Genomic DNA, 15,190 nt, shown 5'->3' on the forward strand with positions numbered 1-15,190 from the left:
ACACCTATTTTTTAAATTACTTCTATTTATTGTTCATTATCTAAATATCGTCGCTATTACCATATGTAATTCTAGAAAATAATTTTATCATGTTTCAGTATTCTTAAACGTTCACATAACTTTTTATTTCCCTACTAAAATATTTTTTTGACTGGGATCAAATATAACTTTAATAACATTTAACAAGCTACAGGTAGAAAGCAATGTTGAAAGCGATCTGATCAGACGTTATTCGATAAGCTGGTATTGTTGAAAGCGTAGACCCAGAGGCTCCAATCGTGACCCTTGTCAACTTTGACACAAGCTATAGCTGTTTTGTGAAAAGTTCCCCATGGAGTTTATTTCACGTAAACATTAAAGTTAAAGCCTTTTCCACTCGACTTAATTTTAGTTTCTGTTGCGGACAAGAAGTAAATCGAACATCTATTTCTAACCAATTTATTGTATAGTAAGGTGTTGTGTGCTCTATAGATACAAACTTTACGTAGCCTATAATTTGAAGTCCATTACTTTCAGGAGAAGGGTGGAAAAATGTGTTGCTTAATGAAGGCTAAATTGAGTGTCTTCATTGTTGATGTCTTGACGTGTGTTTACCCTCTTCCCATTTCGCAATTCGTTGCTCACAACGCAACCAACCGACTGAATTTTGGGATGCGTCCTTTTCAAACTTTCTGGACTTGAGGTTGTTAACCTTTGCTATTTTTTTTCTTGGTTGATCAATACAAAAATATTGTACTCTTGCAAAAGTGCACAAACTGATTTATATATATATGATAATAATAATACAATAGTTATATTTTTTTACTAGTATATAAATAGTCGATCTCTTTCTACATTTTGATACTTATGAAACCGCAGCCGCAAGGTCGCCAAGTCATGCTATTTATTTCCGGAATCGGATATGCACGCCCTTGCATTTACTTCTTGTTATATATAAATAGTATTACTTCGTTATTATTAGTTCATAAAACTGTATATAATATATTGCTGCACACTAAACACACAGGAAACAAAATACTATTTTGTATAGATGTGCCTTTCTTCTGTACTATAATGAAATCCTAAAACTCTTCGCTTATAATATAATTGGACTTACTAGTATAATTTTAGACAAAATTATTATTGCTCCAAAGAAAGTAACAAACGTACAGACCCGAGCGACGATATTCGTTGTCGACACCGCAATAACGCAGTCAAAAGAGTCGTTTTGTCGAGTCGAGAGCAAATCTACGTTTTATTACGGACGCCAACTTCGGGCTAATGTCGTGATTGCTGTGTTGATGAAAATGATAACTCCGTAGCAAGACTAGGACGAATCACATTACCCCGAGCCCGAGAATATTAAAAATAAACCTGATTAACAGTAGTTGGTACGAAAGGATAGGCCTGCTCTGGAAAGTAAATCATACATGAAATTATAGAATGAAATTGAAATATTGATACGTCTTTTTTGTGCTCCATTCTTTAAAGAGAAAACAATAGGTAGTGTATTGTTCTCAACATTTTATAAGAGGAGTCTTATCGCAGCCGGTCGATGCACGTGCTCAGCAGCTTCTCTGTTCTAATCCCACGATAATCTAACCCGGAAAAAACCAATAACCATTGTTTTGCTACGTTATTTACACTGCATTCATACTATGTTTGCACGGATTATCGCCCGTATGTGCACAGTTCTGTTAATATTTTAAGATCGTGGATTCCATTCCAATACTTTAGTATTTTACAAACTTTTCCATTCGCCAGCAGTCTTACAGATTTTATACAGTTATAAAGCAATGAACGGTGTGTAATATTTGTAGTATCTCGAAATAGAAATGTTATAAGTTTATTAAAAGTAGTTCTATGTCACGTGAACCTTTTTTAATATAGAGCTATTGATTTTAATATAGAGCTTTTAGGGATATTCTACCAAGTGCAACAGCTGCATCTGTACAGTAAACAAATGAACATTGCATTCGAAAGTTACTCCGTGCTATTTGCTTCGAATTGAGTTCTGTTCTGAATTAACAGCCACATAACGCTTAAAGAGGCTTAATGTTGGAAAACCAACTTAAGTGAATGCTTTTAGAGCACCGAAAATATTATGTGGATAAGTGTCACGGTCGAGAACATATTAATTTGTTCTAATGTGCGTTTAATTTACTTTATATGGAGGCCGAATAAACCGCTGAGTTGTGAATATAAATGTGAATACGTGTCTTATAAAGACAATAAGTTGGTTTATATTTGTGAGAACACGTACAGATTATATCACACGTAACATCGGATAATTTGTGTTATTACCAATACTTTTATATTAATAAGAAATACAGTCTGCACTTATCTAGCTGGTCAGGAGTAACTCCAAATGTTTTATAGCTGGATTAACATCGTGATATATGATTTGTGGAAGAATTAAATCAAAACTTTCATATTCTAATAGATATTTCCGTTTATCAATATTGGTTTACATGTTTGAAGACCTATTATGTAGAAACTAAAATGTCGTGTTTTCAAATAACCTACAACTTATTATTTTCTCGGATAGTTATTTTTTTTAATTAATAGATTAATACACATTTGGCGCAGTCTCTTCTAATGTTATTCAATAAATTAACCTGCCAAAATCAACCGCGCTGTCGACGGAACAATTGAGTTCAGCCAACAGGAAATTTTACACAACGCATTTTGTAACTTATTTAACAGATCCCAAAATTATCCAATTGTCTGTCTACTGATCACGAGAATGTAATTAACTTCTGCAAATTGTATATTACACTTTATTTATAATTTTTCAGTATTTTATGTTCAGAATATTGTTATAAGAATATAAAAGTATGTATCAATCAAAGAATGCATAAATAATTCATGCATTCTTTGATTGATTGCGGTAATAGCTTCAGCTATGAGTGTGTGTATATTAGAATATACACACACTCATAGCTGAAGCTTCTTCATGTCTGTTGTTGTTCAACAGTACGTACTTAAGTATATCTATTGTCCTAGTACACAATATTCGATATTAATATAAAGATAATAGAATAAGTTGGAAATATGCTCACAATTTTAACAGTATATCTTATTACGTGCTGACACTGTCGCATATGAAATCTAACGAATACATTTTTCTTATTATGAATCCTGTACTTACATACTACATGTCTATTATTATTTGATATATGTTATTCATTAATGACCTGTGGACATTCTTATTGGAGTTTAAGATAAGACTGAAACAGTTTATGGAATATACATTAATGGTGGTATTTAAATTTGGATTGAATATGCATAGAAAATGTCGTTATTATAAAAAAATATATAATATATACCTTGGAACACCATTTTGTCTACAATTTGTACATAATACTCGTATACATCGCGGCTTCCTGAGTAAATACTATTACGGGGACGCACCCCGCAGTAGCCGATTGTATCTAGTTAATTAATTTGCATATTAAATGTCGCCAAAATTACAATTACAATGTACATTTATGTATTATGTATTTACCGACTTTAATTATTTCAATGTAAGCATTTCTTATCATTATATTTTTTTCATCTTTCATTATTATTATCAATTTACCAAATGTTGTATTTGTGTTTATGACTATAGCAAAACAAAAATACTACCGTATTGGCCACACAATTGTATAAGTTGACTAGCCTACTTCCGGTTTCGCTCTAGTGCTCATAACTTTTATTAACATACAGTTCACTATGGATAAAGTACTTTTTAAACAGCGTTAGATTCTTAAATAAATGCGGATACATTTATAAAATATTTTTTTCTTATATATATACATTTTTTGGTTGTAGCAACAAAAGACGAGCCCGACGGGGATAGTGGCGAGTGCCGCGGCAGGCAACAGAACGGAGGCGGCCGCGGCAAACTGTCATACAATGGATATTCAGAGGAGTGCCTGGACCGGCTCGAACAAAACGGCAACATACCACATGACAAGGAGCCTCATTACGGTTAGTGTAATGTTTACTTTCTTTTAATAGTCTTAAGGTCGCTTTTTCTGGTGCAAAGTTTGATGTTTTCTTTTAGGTTTATTGAAATGTAAACCATTACACGCTTCATAATTAAAACTATGGGAGGCTCTATTCTTAAGTGCGATACTAGAATATTTTTTCTATCAATCTTCATTGACAGAATTTAATCTTCATTTTCTGCTACAAACTTAGCTACAAATGTGTTCTTAAGGGAATTACTATTTAAAGCCAGAACTCGTTTAGATGGCAGTTTGTTCATGTCAGGCATGTTCCTACTGTCGCATTGCGGTTTCGCATAAGGGCATAATTAAGTTAATCACTCCTTCCGAATATGTACATGTCAACGCAAGTTAACATTGATATAGATTTCGTCTAAGATTTGCATTATGCGTAAATACTCTTATGTTCTCCTTGAGGTCATGATTCGAACTATTTTAATTCCTTTGGACATTTTGTTAATAAATTCTGTTGGAATAATACCTACTTATTTCTGCCATCTCGAGCTAAATAATGCCAAATTGTCCAAGTATAATAAGAATTTCCTGGGTGTATTTACAATAAAATAATTTTCTTCAATAATCTATTACCTAAACACATTTTCATAATATTACAATAATATTAGTCGCGGCTTCGTCTGCTTTTTTTATACGAAAAATAGCCTATGTTCCGTCTGTTGTGATATATATCTATCAGTTTATCTTTATATTAAATTTTATTATGACCCGTTTAGCCACGAAATGCTAATAGAAGGACACGCATTAGAATAAATAATTATACTATATTTATGGCACATAATAAATCATTTTACAACTTATCAACTGTACATTTATGTAACTTTTTTTATGTTATATTATTTGCTGTGATTTATATCGTACCCTTTGGTATAATTCCCGCATACGTTATTGAGACTTACGATTTGTTCAACCTTTATACTATGTTCCATAACAATGAGTGTACCTGGCTGATTATGGTTCATCCGTGTACGTGTAGATCTTCTATGAAAACAACTTTGTGATAAGCCGTTTCAGATATGAATAGATGAATTCTATTGTGTTTCAAGCACAAATAGATTTTAGCACTATTAGTAATCACGTTTTACGACATGCCGTTTACAATAACATATTTTTCATTCTCTATATTCGTAATCTACCACGACTATTCTCAAGAGTTCTGAAAACTGTTGACTTGAACTATTACGTTTCAATTTATTTTAATTTTATTGACTTTTTTAACCCTGGACTATTAACACAGCGCCATCTAGTCCCACAGTAAGCAGAGCTTGTTTTATGGGTACCAGACGATGAGACGACGACGAGATGGGTATCTTTTTTGTAAATACATACATAATGTATATAGAAAACACCCAGACCGATACTTAACAACACTCATGAATACAAATGTTAGAACCGCGCGAGGAATCGAACCCGTGACCATCGGTAAATCGGTGTGCTAAATTGGTAGACCACCGAGGCCGTCGTATTTTGTGTAATAGGTGGGTTTAATGCTACTCTCCGGCAGTCATCCTTTGGAGATAATTAATATTTTTCGAGATTGTTTCATAACAATTTGTTGACGTGGGCGTTACATTAATTTAAATATATGATTAATTAAAAATATACTGCAAGTGCAATAACGTGTAATTAACTCATCACCGGTCAGCAAAGTGTCAATATGGTATCGAATACGACCCCTTCATTATGGAAAATTAAGACGTAAATTAATAAAATATGTCATGGAAACTCTTCAAAAGTTTGCGATATACATCGCTCCCGTCCCTTTCCATTAACTACAAAAGGAACAAAAGCTGACGACTGCAGACACTCGAGATAGTGCTTACTTCTATACTTTAGACTTATCCTTAGTATTAACATTACTTGATAAAACTGAAATAATCTTTAATTTTCGAGGTTAAAGACCCTTGATAATTTATCACGACTTTTAAATAAAGCAGTATCGCAATTATATTACGCATTTACTTTTGATTCTCTAAAAACTATCAAATATAGATATTTGATGTACCTATGTAGTATTTTTTTAATAAAAATATTTTATCTTTGATATCCAATGACCATAACCTTCTCTACTATGCTAGAGAAAGAAAATTTTGTATTTCCATCTACAGTATTATAAAAAAAGTAATTGACGAAATGAAGTAAAAAAAACAATTACTTATCTGCATTTTTTATACATGCCAAGAAGAAGTCTTCTAGTCGACGACGCAACTGAAAATAATATTTTTCATGTAGGTATAATTTAGGTGCGTGTCGTGTTCAATGCTTTAAGTTTGAATTTTGTAGGCAATACTTATACAAATGAAACATGCTCGTGACAGGGCCCTCGTTTGACATTGTGTAAGCAAACACACGTATACAAACATTTACAAACCAAATTTTGGTCCTGAACTTCTGACAGCCAACAGCGCCATTGTTAATTCCCTCTCGAAATATGATTTCTCTCCATGAACTGAAAGCGTTATTAAAACCCTTTATAATTGTTTGGTATCATAAAATAGAATTATATAATAAATATGGAACTATATCAACATTCCATTATTACACCACGAATGATCATGCAACAATCAGACAAGTTGATCACTAAACTTTACCGGATTAATTTAAAGAATTATCTTATGACCTTATGACATATAAAAAATTAAATATACTTGTTTTTAGACACTGCAGTCAATCAGATAAAGATTTGCATTATTATTTCTCTATATCCTCTTTTGCAGTTCATTAAGATTGTAAAATTTATTCCATATGTAAATTTAAGTGTTTATTTGGCCTAGTAACAAAGGCCCTACTAATCATTCGACCTTGAAAAGGACGTTCTTATATTAAACGTTTAAATGTGTACGATATATCTTGGTGAATTCTGTCCCGATCATGTCGATTGTTTTTAACTCTCTTGTGTTTCGTCGTGATGAAAGTTTTTTCTGGAACAAAACATACTTGTTCGTCATAGTCGATCATTCACATCGTGCTATGATTGCGGTGGCGTAGATGACGTCTTTTCATTATTGCGGCTCATTTCTTCAAATTTTTCGTTTTGTATTTAATTTCTATCTACATAACACGGTCAGTAACAAAAATAATGTTATCTCTAATAAACTTTTCATTTTCTTTCTTATGAAATTACACAAATATATCGACCAATATTACTTATTTCCCCTTTTCCATGTTACATGTGGGTTTTAGGTGTAAACAACTTGTTTCTAAGAAGAATCTTATACAGTACTGAATAAATATACATGTAATGAGGGTTGTGTTTATCTTTGTTCGGACACTGCTCCAAATACACCCCGGGGTTTTTGTTCCGTCTCTACTTCATGTTTGCTGTAGATGACGGCTTGTTTGCTTTCTTTCAATTATTCAGAACAAAGCTTTGACAAATGTTTCGGAAATTATGCGATTTCACTGGTTTAATGCCTCTAGTAACAGGCCGGGACACGCGAATTGTAGTATTTCGAAGAAATATTTATTGTATCTTATAACTTTAACAGATATAGGAGAAATACTATACTATAATACAGAATGTATTGTTACTATTGTAGTCGGCAATTTGCAGAAAACAATAGATTTTTTGTCAGAAGAACCTTTGCAGATTTGTTTCGTTATATTTACTAGATACTGCGAATAGCAAATAGCTCATGTCCACAATAAAAAGGTAAAGTGCGAGTGGGTCACCCGTATCGAAGGTACAGAATATATAAACTTTAGTTTTTTTTTATATAATAGGTACATATATCATAGGTAGGTGTTATTAGTAACTAAAAGGGAATAATCAAGCGTCGATCTCTTAAAAAAAATATTAAGTATTTTTTATTAATAGAATGAAAAAAAAACTCATTTATTTAATCAATTTATTGACAATGTACAATGTATTTTAAAATACAGTAATTCAAAAACGTAGTTAAATTCAGATATCTATTAATATTTATTATCTTCTTTTATCATATGCAAATTATCGTCTTCTGGTGGTTCTGTTGAACTTTCATTGCTGTGCCATTGCCGAGCAAAATTTCATTAAATCATTGATTAATACCCACTTTAGGTACCCTCCCCCCGAACTCCTGTGATGTGGCTGAACCATTTTGTAATTAATTGTATTTACGATCTGTATTGTCTTGGAATATGTTACTATACATATTATACTATACATATATATATTACTGTTATAGAATTAACTGTACTTCTAAATGTGTTTACAATATATTTGCTCTAACTCTGGCAATACCGAAGGGAGATAATATTATAATATATATATATATATATATATATATATATATATATATATATTTCGTCATGCAAATACTATTTATACCAATTAATTCAGTAACTATGAAATTTAAAATTAGTTTCAGGTATTTTTTAATAAATTCTAATATTAATAATATCATAAAAATTATACTACGTATTCTAAATTACTTAGTATAGTTTTGTAGAGTACAATTCGAAAATAACAAGCTCGTATATTCTTATCCGAAGTATATTCGATAGAACTGTTTTGTTTATTATTTTATCAAACACCAATAGCCAATCAAAATTGTTTGAAAAACGGTATCGTACAATATATATGCAAACGAATGGACGAAATAAAAATATTTACGATATCTATAGAAAACGTCGACCTTTCGTCCGAACTTCTAATACATACAGCTTCAGCTACCGGATTCGTCTCTTCAGTTAAACTAAACCTAGCTATTTTACCTGTCCATTGTTCATCCATTTTTCCTTTTGCATATATGATATGTATACACATATGACACTGCAAAAATCTGGCACCTGATTGAAATTTTGCCGACACGCGGCCCTCATTCAAAGGGTTGAATCAAAAGGGTGCGTGGTAGGTAATCTTGGGTCTTTCCCAAGGGGTAAAGTGAATTTACCCTCAATTTCTCTACAGTAATAATTTAGTGCCATTTCAATATTTTAGTAAACACCTTCTTCAAGTGACTTCTTACGAATGAATGACGTTTTCACACCTACTATTTTGCACATATAATAATAATCTAGGGTAATCATGAATGTCTTCAAACACCATATGTGTTTGTCATCATCATCATCACCATCAGCCCACTGCAGTCCACTGCTGGATATAAGCCTCTCCCAAGGTACGCCACTGGGCACGATCTTCAGCCCTTCTCATCCAGTTACTACCCGCAAACCTACGTATGTAAGTCGTCGCTCCACCTAGCTGCGGGGCGTCCTACACTACGTTTGCCAATTCGCGGTCTCCACTCTAGAACACGCCTACTCTACGCCTACTACTATGTGTTTGTACCATAGAAAATGTGTAATAATTGATCAATTTTTTATGAACCAATGAACATTTGTTTTATGTGTAATGAATTTATCGATAAATAATTGGATATCGATCGGGTACACTTTTTATTGCTTCATAAAATATTATACAATATAGGTTTTTTACAGTTTTGTTGAATACATATTTATTATTTTATATATATATATCAGTGTCATAAAATTGTGTTGTGGAGACTATGTGACTGTAGCAGTATTGGTATGGTTTAGAAAAATATTCTAATCCGGTAGTCTAATTTACTTAACAAACTAACTACTTTCTACTGTTTGATTACATTAGTTTTTATATTATTACCTGAGTATTTATAATAGATTATTAAATAATTAAACGTAAAAAAATATTTTTACTTACATATTTCTAGTTTTCCACTAAACCAAATTCTTTCTATTTCCTTTTATTTCGAATAAGAAATCAATGCAATTATCACACAACTTTATAACGTACCTAATGAATACAAACTCTCGGAACCTTCGGTTTCAAAAAGTCGGAAAGTTTCCTAATTGAATCACGAACGACGCAGTCACATCGTATTCAGTGCGTATTAATAGGAAAAATTTGCTGACAACGTCAACTTGGGAAGTCCTCGAATTACTAAATGAATAAGGCAATTACACACATGTTACAATGTACTTGTCACTTATGTTCGCAAATGAACTGCAGAAGGTTAATTCCGCATTAAGCTAATTGCCTTTTGTTTCGGGAATCATACATGCCGTCGAAAAGACGCCTGTCCATTTTAATTAAGGATATGCCACGGAATTCCGCCGGGCGCGGTTCTGACGGGGCGACATTCGGTGCCCAATAAACATTTTTATTTCCAGTCATCAAAAATGAAACACCTGCCCTAAAATGTTTGAAAGCTCTGTCATAAAGGACTGTAAATTATGTCGTATGTGTCTAGGTTGTTATGGCGTTACGTTACCTTTGCACATTTACGGAATGGCATATTATACTTGCCTGCTGTTGTTCGATGACATAGATCTTATTAAAGAGCTTTATGAGAAAGCATAAATTAAAATGATATGACTTTCTTACAAGTTCAATGATTACATGTGCTATATTATTATGTAGTATATTATGTGCTATCGTACATGCTATCTCAAAAGCTAAGGCTGTATAATACGAAAAAATTGAAAGAATAAACTAATTGAAAACTAAAATTACATATTTGGTATTACAATGTAACACAGTCATAAGTTTTTTACAGTTTTCAATGTAGAGTTTATTACTCAACCAGTTCTCCGGACGCAATTAAGAAAAATGTTAATAATTTTTTTACTCAATATTTGGCCAAATTTAATAAGGTGAACATCAATAAAATTATCGCGGCATTTGCCCTGTCCTCTGTAACGAGGGTTGACCGCGCCTGTCCCTTGCCCCGTGACCTACTTACAGAGATGGGTGTTACCGCACGCGAAAATGACATTTTCATACTTATACACGATTGTCATAATATCCGACTTGTAACGATCACGTACGGGCAGTTCCAGCTTATAATAACTAGCAAACGCATAAGTTTTACGACTGTTCTCAAAAGTTGTTTTAAATTGTTTCGCTTAAAGGCTATATGGTATGTTGTATTGTTTAGAGTCTATTACTGATCGATTGATCTCATGGGCTAATAATATTATAATGAAAATAATGTATTTCTTTATTTACTAGACCACAATACTCTGGAGTACAGCGCTACTAAAATATTACCTTTAATAAATTACTTAATTTAAATTTTAATACAGTAATTTGAAATGAAAAATGTTTATAGGAAAATGCTATATACAATCGCATACTACTAGGAATGTCATTCCTAATGCGATGCTTTATCTTAGTAACATTATTGACAGTTTCGAACATTTTAAAACTACTTTATTACCCGTATTATTGTGAAAAGGTGTCTTTACATATACTATACTATATATAGCTTATAAAAGCTTTATATATTATTTCCATAAAAATTGTGTTTGTGTCGTAGTGTATACAGTAAATCGAGTTTGACGAAATTTTTCGGGTAATATACGCTACAAGCGTATGCCTTGTAATGTATTATTTTACTCGGAAAACGGCAATAAGCTCGCAATCTGTCATGTTGAGACCACCGTAAAAGCGGGTGTTCAGTCGTAGTGAAGGGTTGATGTTTGGAAAGCCAATTACCTAACGCTCTGTGGGATAAATCGACTTACGTGCCACGAAACACTATTTCTCTTTATATTGAATGAGCATGTAGCAATCACAACGATTTTAATTTATCAATAACAAAATCCAATATTTTCCTATCTGTTTTCACGTACTTACAGTTCAATGGCTATGATCGATTGTGTCGGTAATCGATTGTTCAGGACCACCGATTTGGCTGTCTGTCGATGATTTATTCGCATCATGTTCACGTCGCGTCGATATCGAGCTCTTGGCGCTAACGCTTTCAAAGTGCCTGTATACACGGTACAGCAATATAGATGGGCGCGAGAGAAATACCTCCTTTCAAACAACGTCGATTCACCGCCGCTTTTTTTATTTTCTCGTGAATTAATTTGCTTACTAAGTGCTTGCGGGGGAATTTTGTGTGAGGATTTTCAACCTGTCAATTGCTGACGCTTTCAATGGCACTGTTTGTATTTCAAAGTGCTCTGATAATTTGTATCGCTACCGAGATTGGCGAAATTGTGTCATTCGCTTGTTCTCAGTTCATATAAACGGGAGGGTGAATTTGGGATATCAAACGAAACAATGTATGATTAAAAGGATTCCGTATGTGGAAACATATATTTTACCTTGTTAAACATATTGTCTTCTATTGCTATTAATTAATGAAAGTTGTTAAAGTAATTTCATTAGCCATTGGTCCCCACAGTCGCTATATCATCGTGCATGTCAGTTTTGGAATAGCACCCTCGCGCAAAACGGTTACGACACGCTTGATCGGAACTAGATGAAATTTGGCACGCACAAAGACTCCTCGGCCTCAATCGCGCTAAATTTGAACGGAATTATCAAAACACCACAGCCAAAAGATTACCTTGAGTACATTCCGTTGTATATTTTGTTTACATGCTAATAATTTTAAATATCATGAATCAGTTTTCCTTTGGTAAATACTTTATCAAAACGAAGTTCTAAAGTATTATAATCATATGCAATTGTAATTTTGACCAAACAATTTTACGTTTTTTTATTTACATGTAAGTTAAAGTTAAAGCAAAACTCACTCCGTTTCAAGTAGCGCTATTTTCCCCTTTGTTAAACAGGTTAAGACTTTTCCAGACATGTGTCCTTTGGGATGAACTAATTGTAATATTTACATTTAATCATCCCTTTTCGCTTGTATTATTTGGGGTCAACGCAGAATGCTTTTCTGTTTAACCGATCCCTATCAGCCACATTTTGTTCACAAAGTTCATATATCTTTTCTTTAGTCATTGCTTGTCTTTATAGTCAAAACAATAAAGAATGTTTTGATGACTACCAGTCGTCTTTAGTATGTATGTGTCTTTATATGTTATTTCATGTTTAGTTTAATAACCAATTAAAAAAACCTTACAAGTTGATCGCTTGCAAAATTGCAATTTAATTACGGAACCATGTAACAAATATAATTATTTATTGGTTTAGGTATTACATAAGGTCATAAAAAGAATGTCTTACAAATAAGGTTTAATTTAAATGCAGTTGTTTCTTGCTAACATTGTATCTCAAAATACTCATTTCATCTTTTCAGAATGGAGCGGAGGTGGTAACGGCGAGTACCGGGTGCGAAGACAACTGTCGGTGTCATCCGACTCGAAACTCCTGGACGAGGGAGCCCGGGAAGACGCGCGAGTGGTGATGAGGCCCAAGCGACCACCCAGGCCTAAATCAGAGGCCTTTCTAGGACCGCATGATCACAGCAACCGCCGCACTAAGCGGTTTAGTGCCTTTGGGGTAATTTCCTATTTCATATAGTTTACATTCATAAATTTATACTCATATTATTAATTTGTTAGTGTGTCTATCAAATGTGTTTATGTCTGTTTGTTACCTTTTCACGACTTAATGGTTAAACACATCTTACTGAAATTTGTTGTGAAGACAGATGGTATGACGAGGAAGGACATCATATATCTTTTATCTCAACACGATTCTAAAAGGAGGTAAAATAGGTGATGAAATTTGTGCAGAAGAAATTACGGTGAACAGCTGGTCTAATTTATTTATTTATTAGAAAACCACCACCTCACAGTCCAATACATCAAATTTAGTAATTTAATATAACTGATATTAAGAATTCTTTACTGTTCTGTCCTTCTTACGAATAGAACTCTACATAATTGAATGTGAAAATTTTCAATCATTAGGATATTATTACAATAGCCGTATATTCATCATCATCATCTTCCAACTGATATGTCACTTTATGTTTCAACTACTGGCCCTCCCTCATAAGATTTATGTGACAAATAAATTAGTAAATAGAAAGTAAAATTAATCTTTTTAGTTTCAATGTCAGCTAAAATTGTGATACTAATTGATTAATCTCCCGACTAAAACAGTTGTTTATTCGTCTCCTTAATTGCATCTTTCAGGCCGCCTCCCGTATATTTTTCTCCGAATATTTTCAACCATCCTTTTAAGCTTCATAAATCAAAGTAAATGTTTTCGGGTCCCATTATTCAGAAGTTTGCGACTTTACCTCGTATCATATTTGTTAACATAGGTATATATATACACACGACCAATATGAATGTAGGATATCCTTACGTTTGTTTAATTAATACAGTTATTCCTATTTCAATTAAATTTTAATATGTTGCTGAGATGGGCTGTCATTTTTGATTTTTATTCAATTGTGGTATCAAGCACCCGCAATGCATAATTACTGTTGGATTTTTGAAGTATTATAAACGCGAAGGTTAATGAAGATGGTTGGATGTTCGTTGCTTTTTCGCGCTAAAACTATTGAACGGATTTGAAAACAAAAAGGTTCCATCCTATTTTTTTTATTGAGTATTTTGGGTAATTGTCAGCGGTTAAGATGTAGCTCTAAGACCTATATAGATCTATCGTGCTTGCCCTATCCGAAATTGACACATATGACACTTTACACGTTCTCAAGTGTCGTTCTGACTACTCTGACAGAACGACACTTCAGAATGAGTAACTGTCTCTACTGACTCTAAGAGGCTACCCGCACTAACGTAAAATAGTGGCTAAAAGCTATAACAAATAATAATGACAAACGACGCAGTGTGACTGGCCATAACTTGACTGGGCGAATGCGGGGCTGCCATTGGAATACAAATAGGACGAATGAAGACTTCGCACGACACTGATTAATCGTGTGAAAGATTGGTGTAGCAATTCGTACCTAATATTTCCTACAACATACAATTCAAATTCAATATAACATCGTTGCGTGTCATGTATATATATGTAATCTTGAATATCGCTGTACTATTACCAGCAATCTTTTAAATAGTAAATTCCCTTATCCTTTACCAGCCTATCAAACTCGGTCACCAAAAGACCGTATTAGCTATCAAAACCGAAGCATAATGTGTGGTCTAAAGCTTGAGGAATTTTTGTGTCCAACAGAAGATTCAATTAAATATGTACATGTCATTCTCCAGGATGCACATGAATATTTAATAATAGTAGTAATATCACTAGACAAGAGATATATGTAAATACGTCAATACATTTTTTTGTAAATATATACGCAATATACATGAGAAATATAAGACTAATACAAACATTCATATCATGAATATAAATGTTCTGTGATAGAAATCGAACCCGCGACCGTAGGAAGGAAAGGTATCCGAAACACTTAACGTCATTCACAATTTTTTTTTTAAAATCGAAGCAGTCGTACTAGGATTTTCTAAAATGTTAGCAGCTCGACTTGCACGACTTTGATAAATCG

General features: G+C 33.1%; 1 protein-coding gene across 3 annotated transcripts in view; it reads left to right on the forward strand.

The window, feature by feature from the left end:
• Nucleotides 1-15,190, forward strand: part of LOC131848002 (cyclin-dependent kinase 14) — a 90,722-nt gene that overhangs the window by 52,341 nt on the left and 23,191 nt on the right. For all 3 annotated transcript variants that reach the window (XM_059197736.1, XM_059197738.1, XM_059197737.1), the window contains exons 3-4: nucleotides 3,796-3,954; nucleotides 13,007-13,209. In XM_059197736.1, the coding sequence (XP_059053719.1) occupies nucleotides 3,796-3,954; nucleotides 13,007-13,209 (362 nt within the window). The remainder of the gene's footprint in view (nucleotides 1-3,795; nucleotides 3,955-13,006; nucleotides 13,210-15,190) is intronic.

This window comes from Achroia grisella, unplaced genomic scaffold (assembly GCF_030625045.1).
Source record: "Achroia grisella isolate CSIRO2021 unplaced genomic scaffold, CSIRO_AGI_Agris_v1 utg546, whole genome shotgun sequence".
Lineage (NCBI taxonomy): Eukaryota > Metazoa > Arthropoda > Insecta > Lepidoptera > Pyralidae > Achroia > Achroia grisella.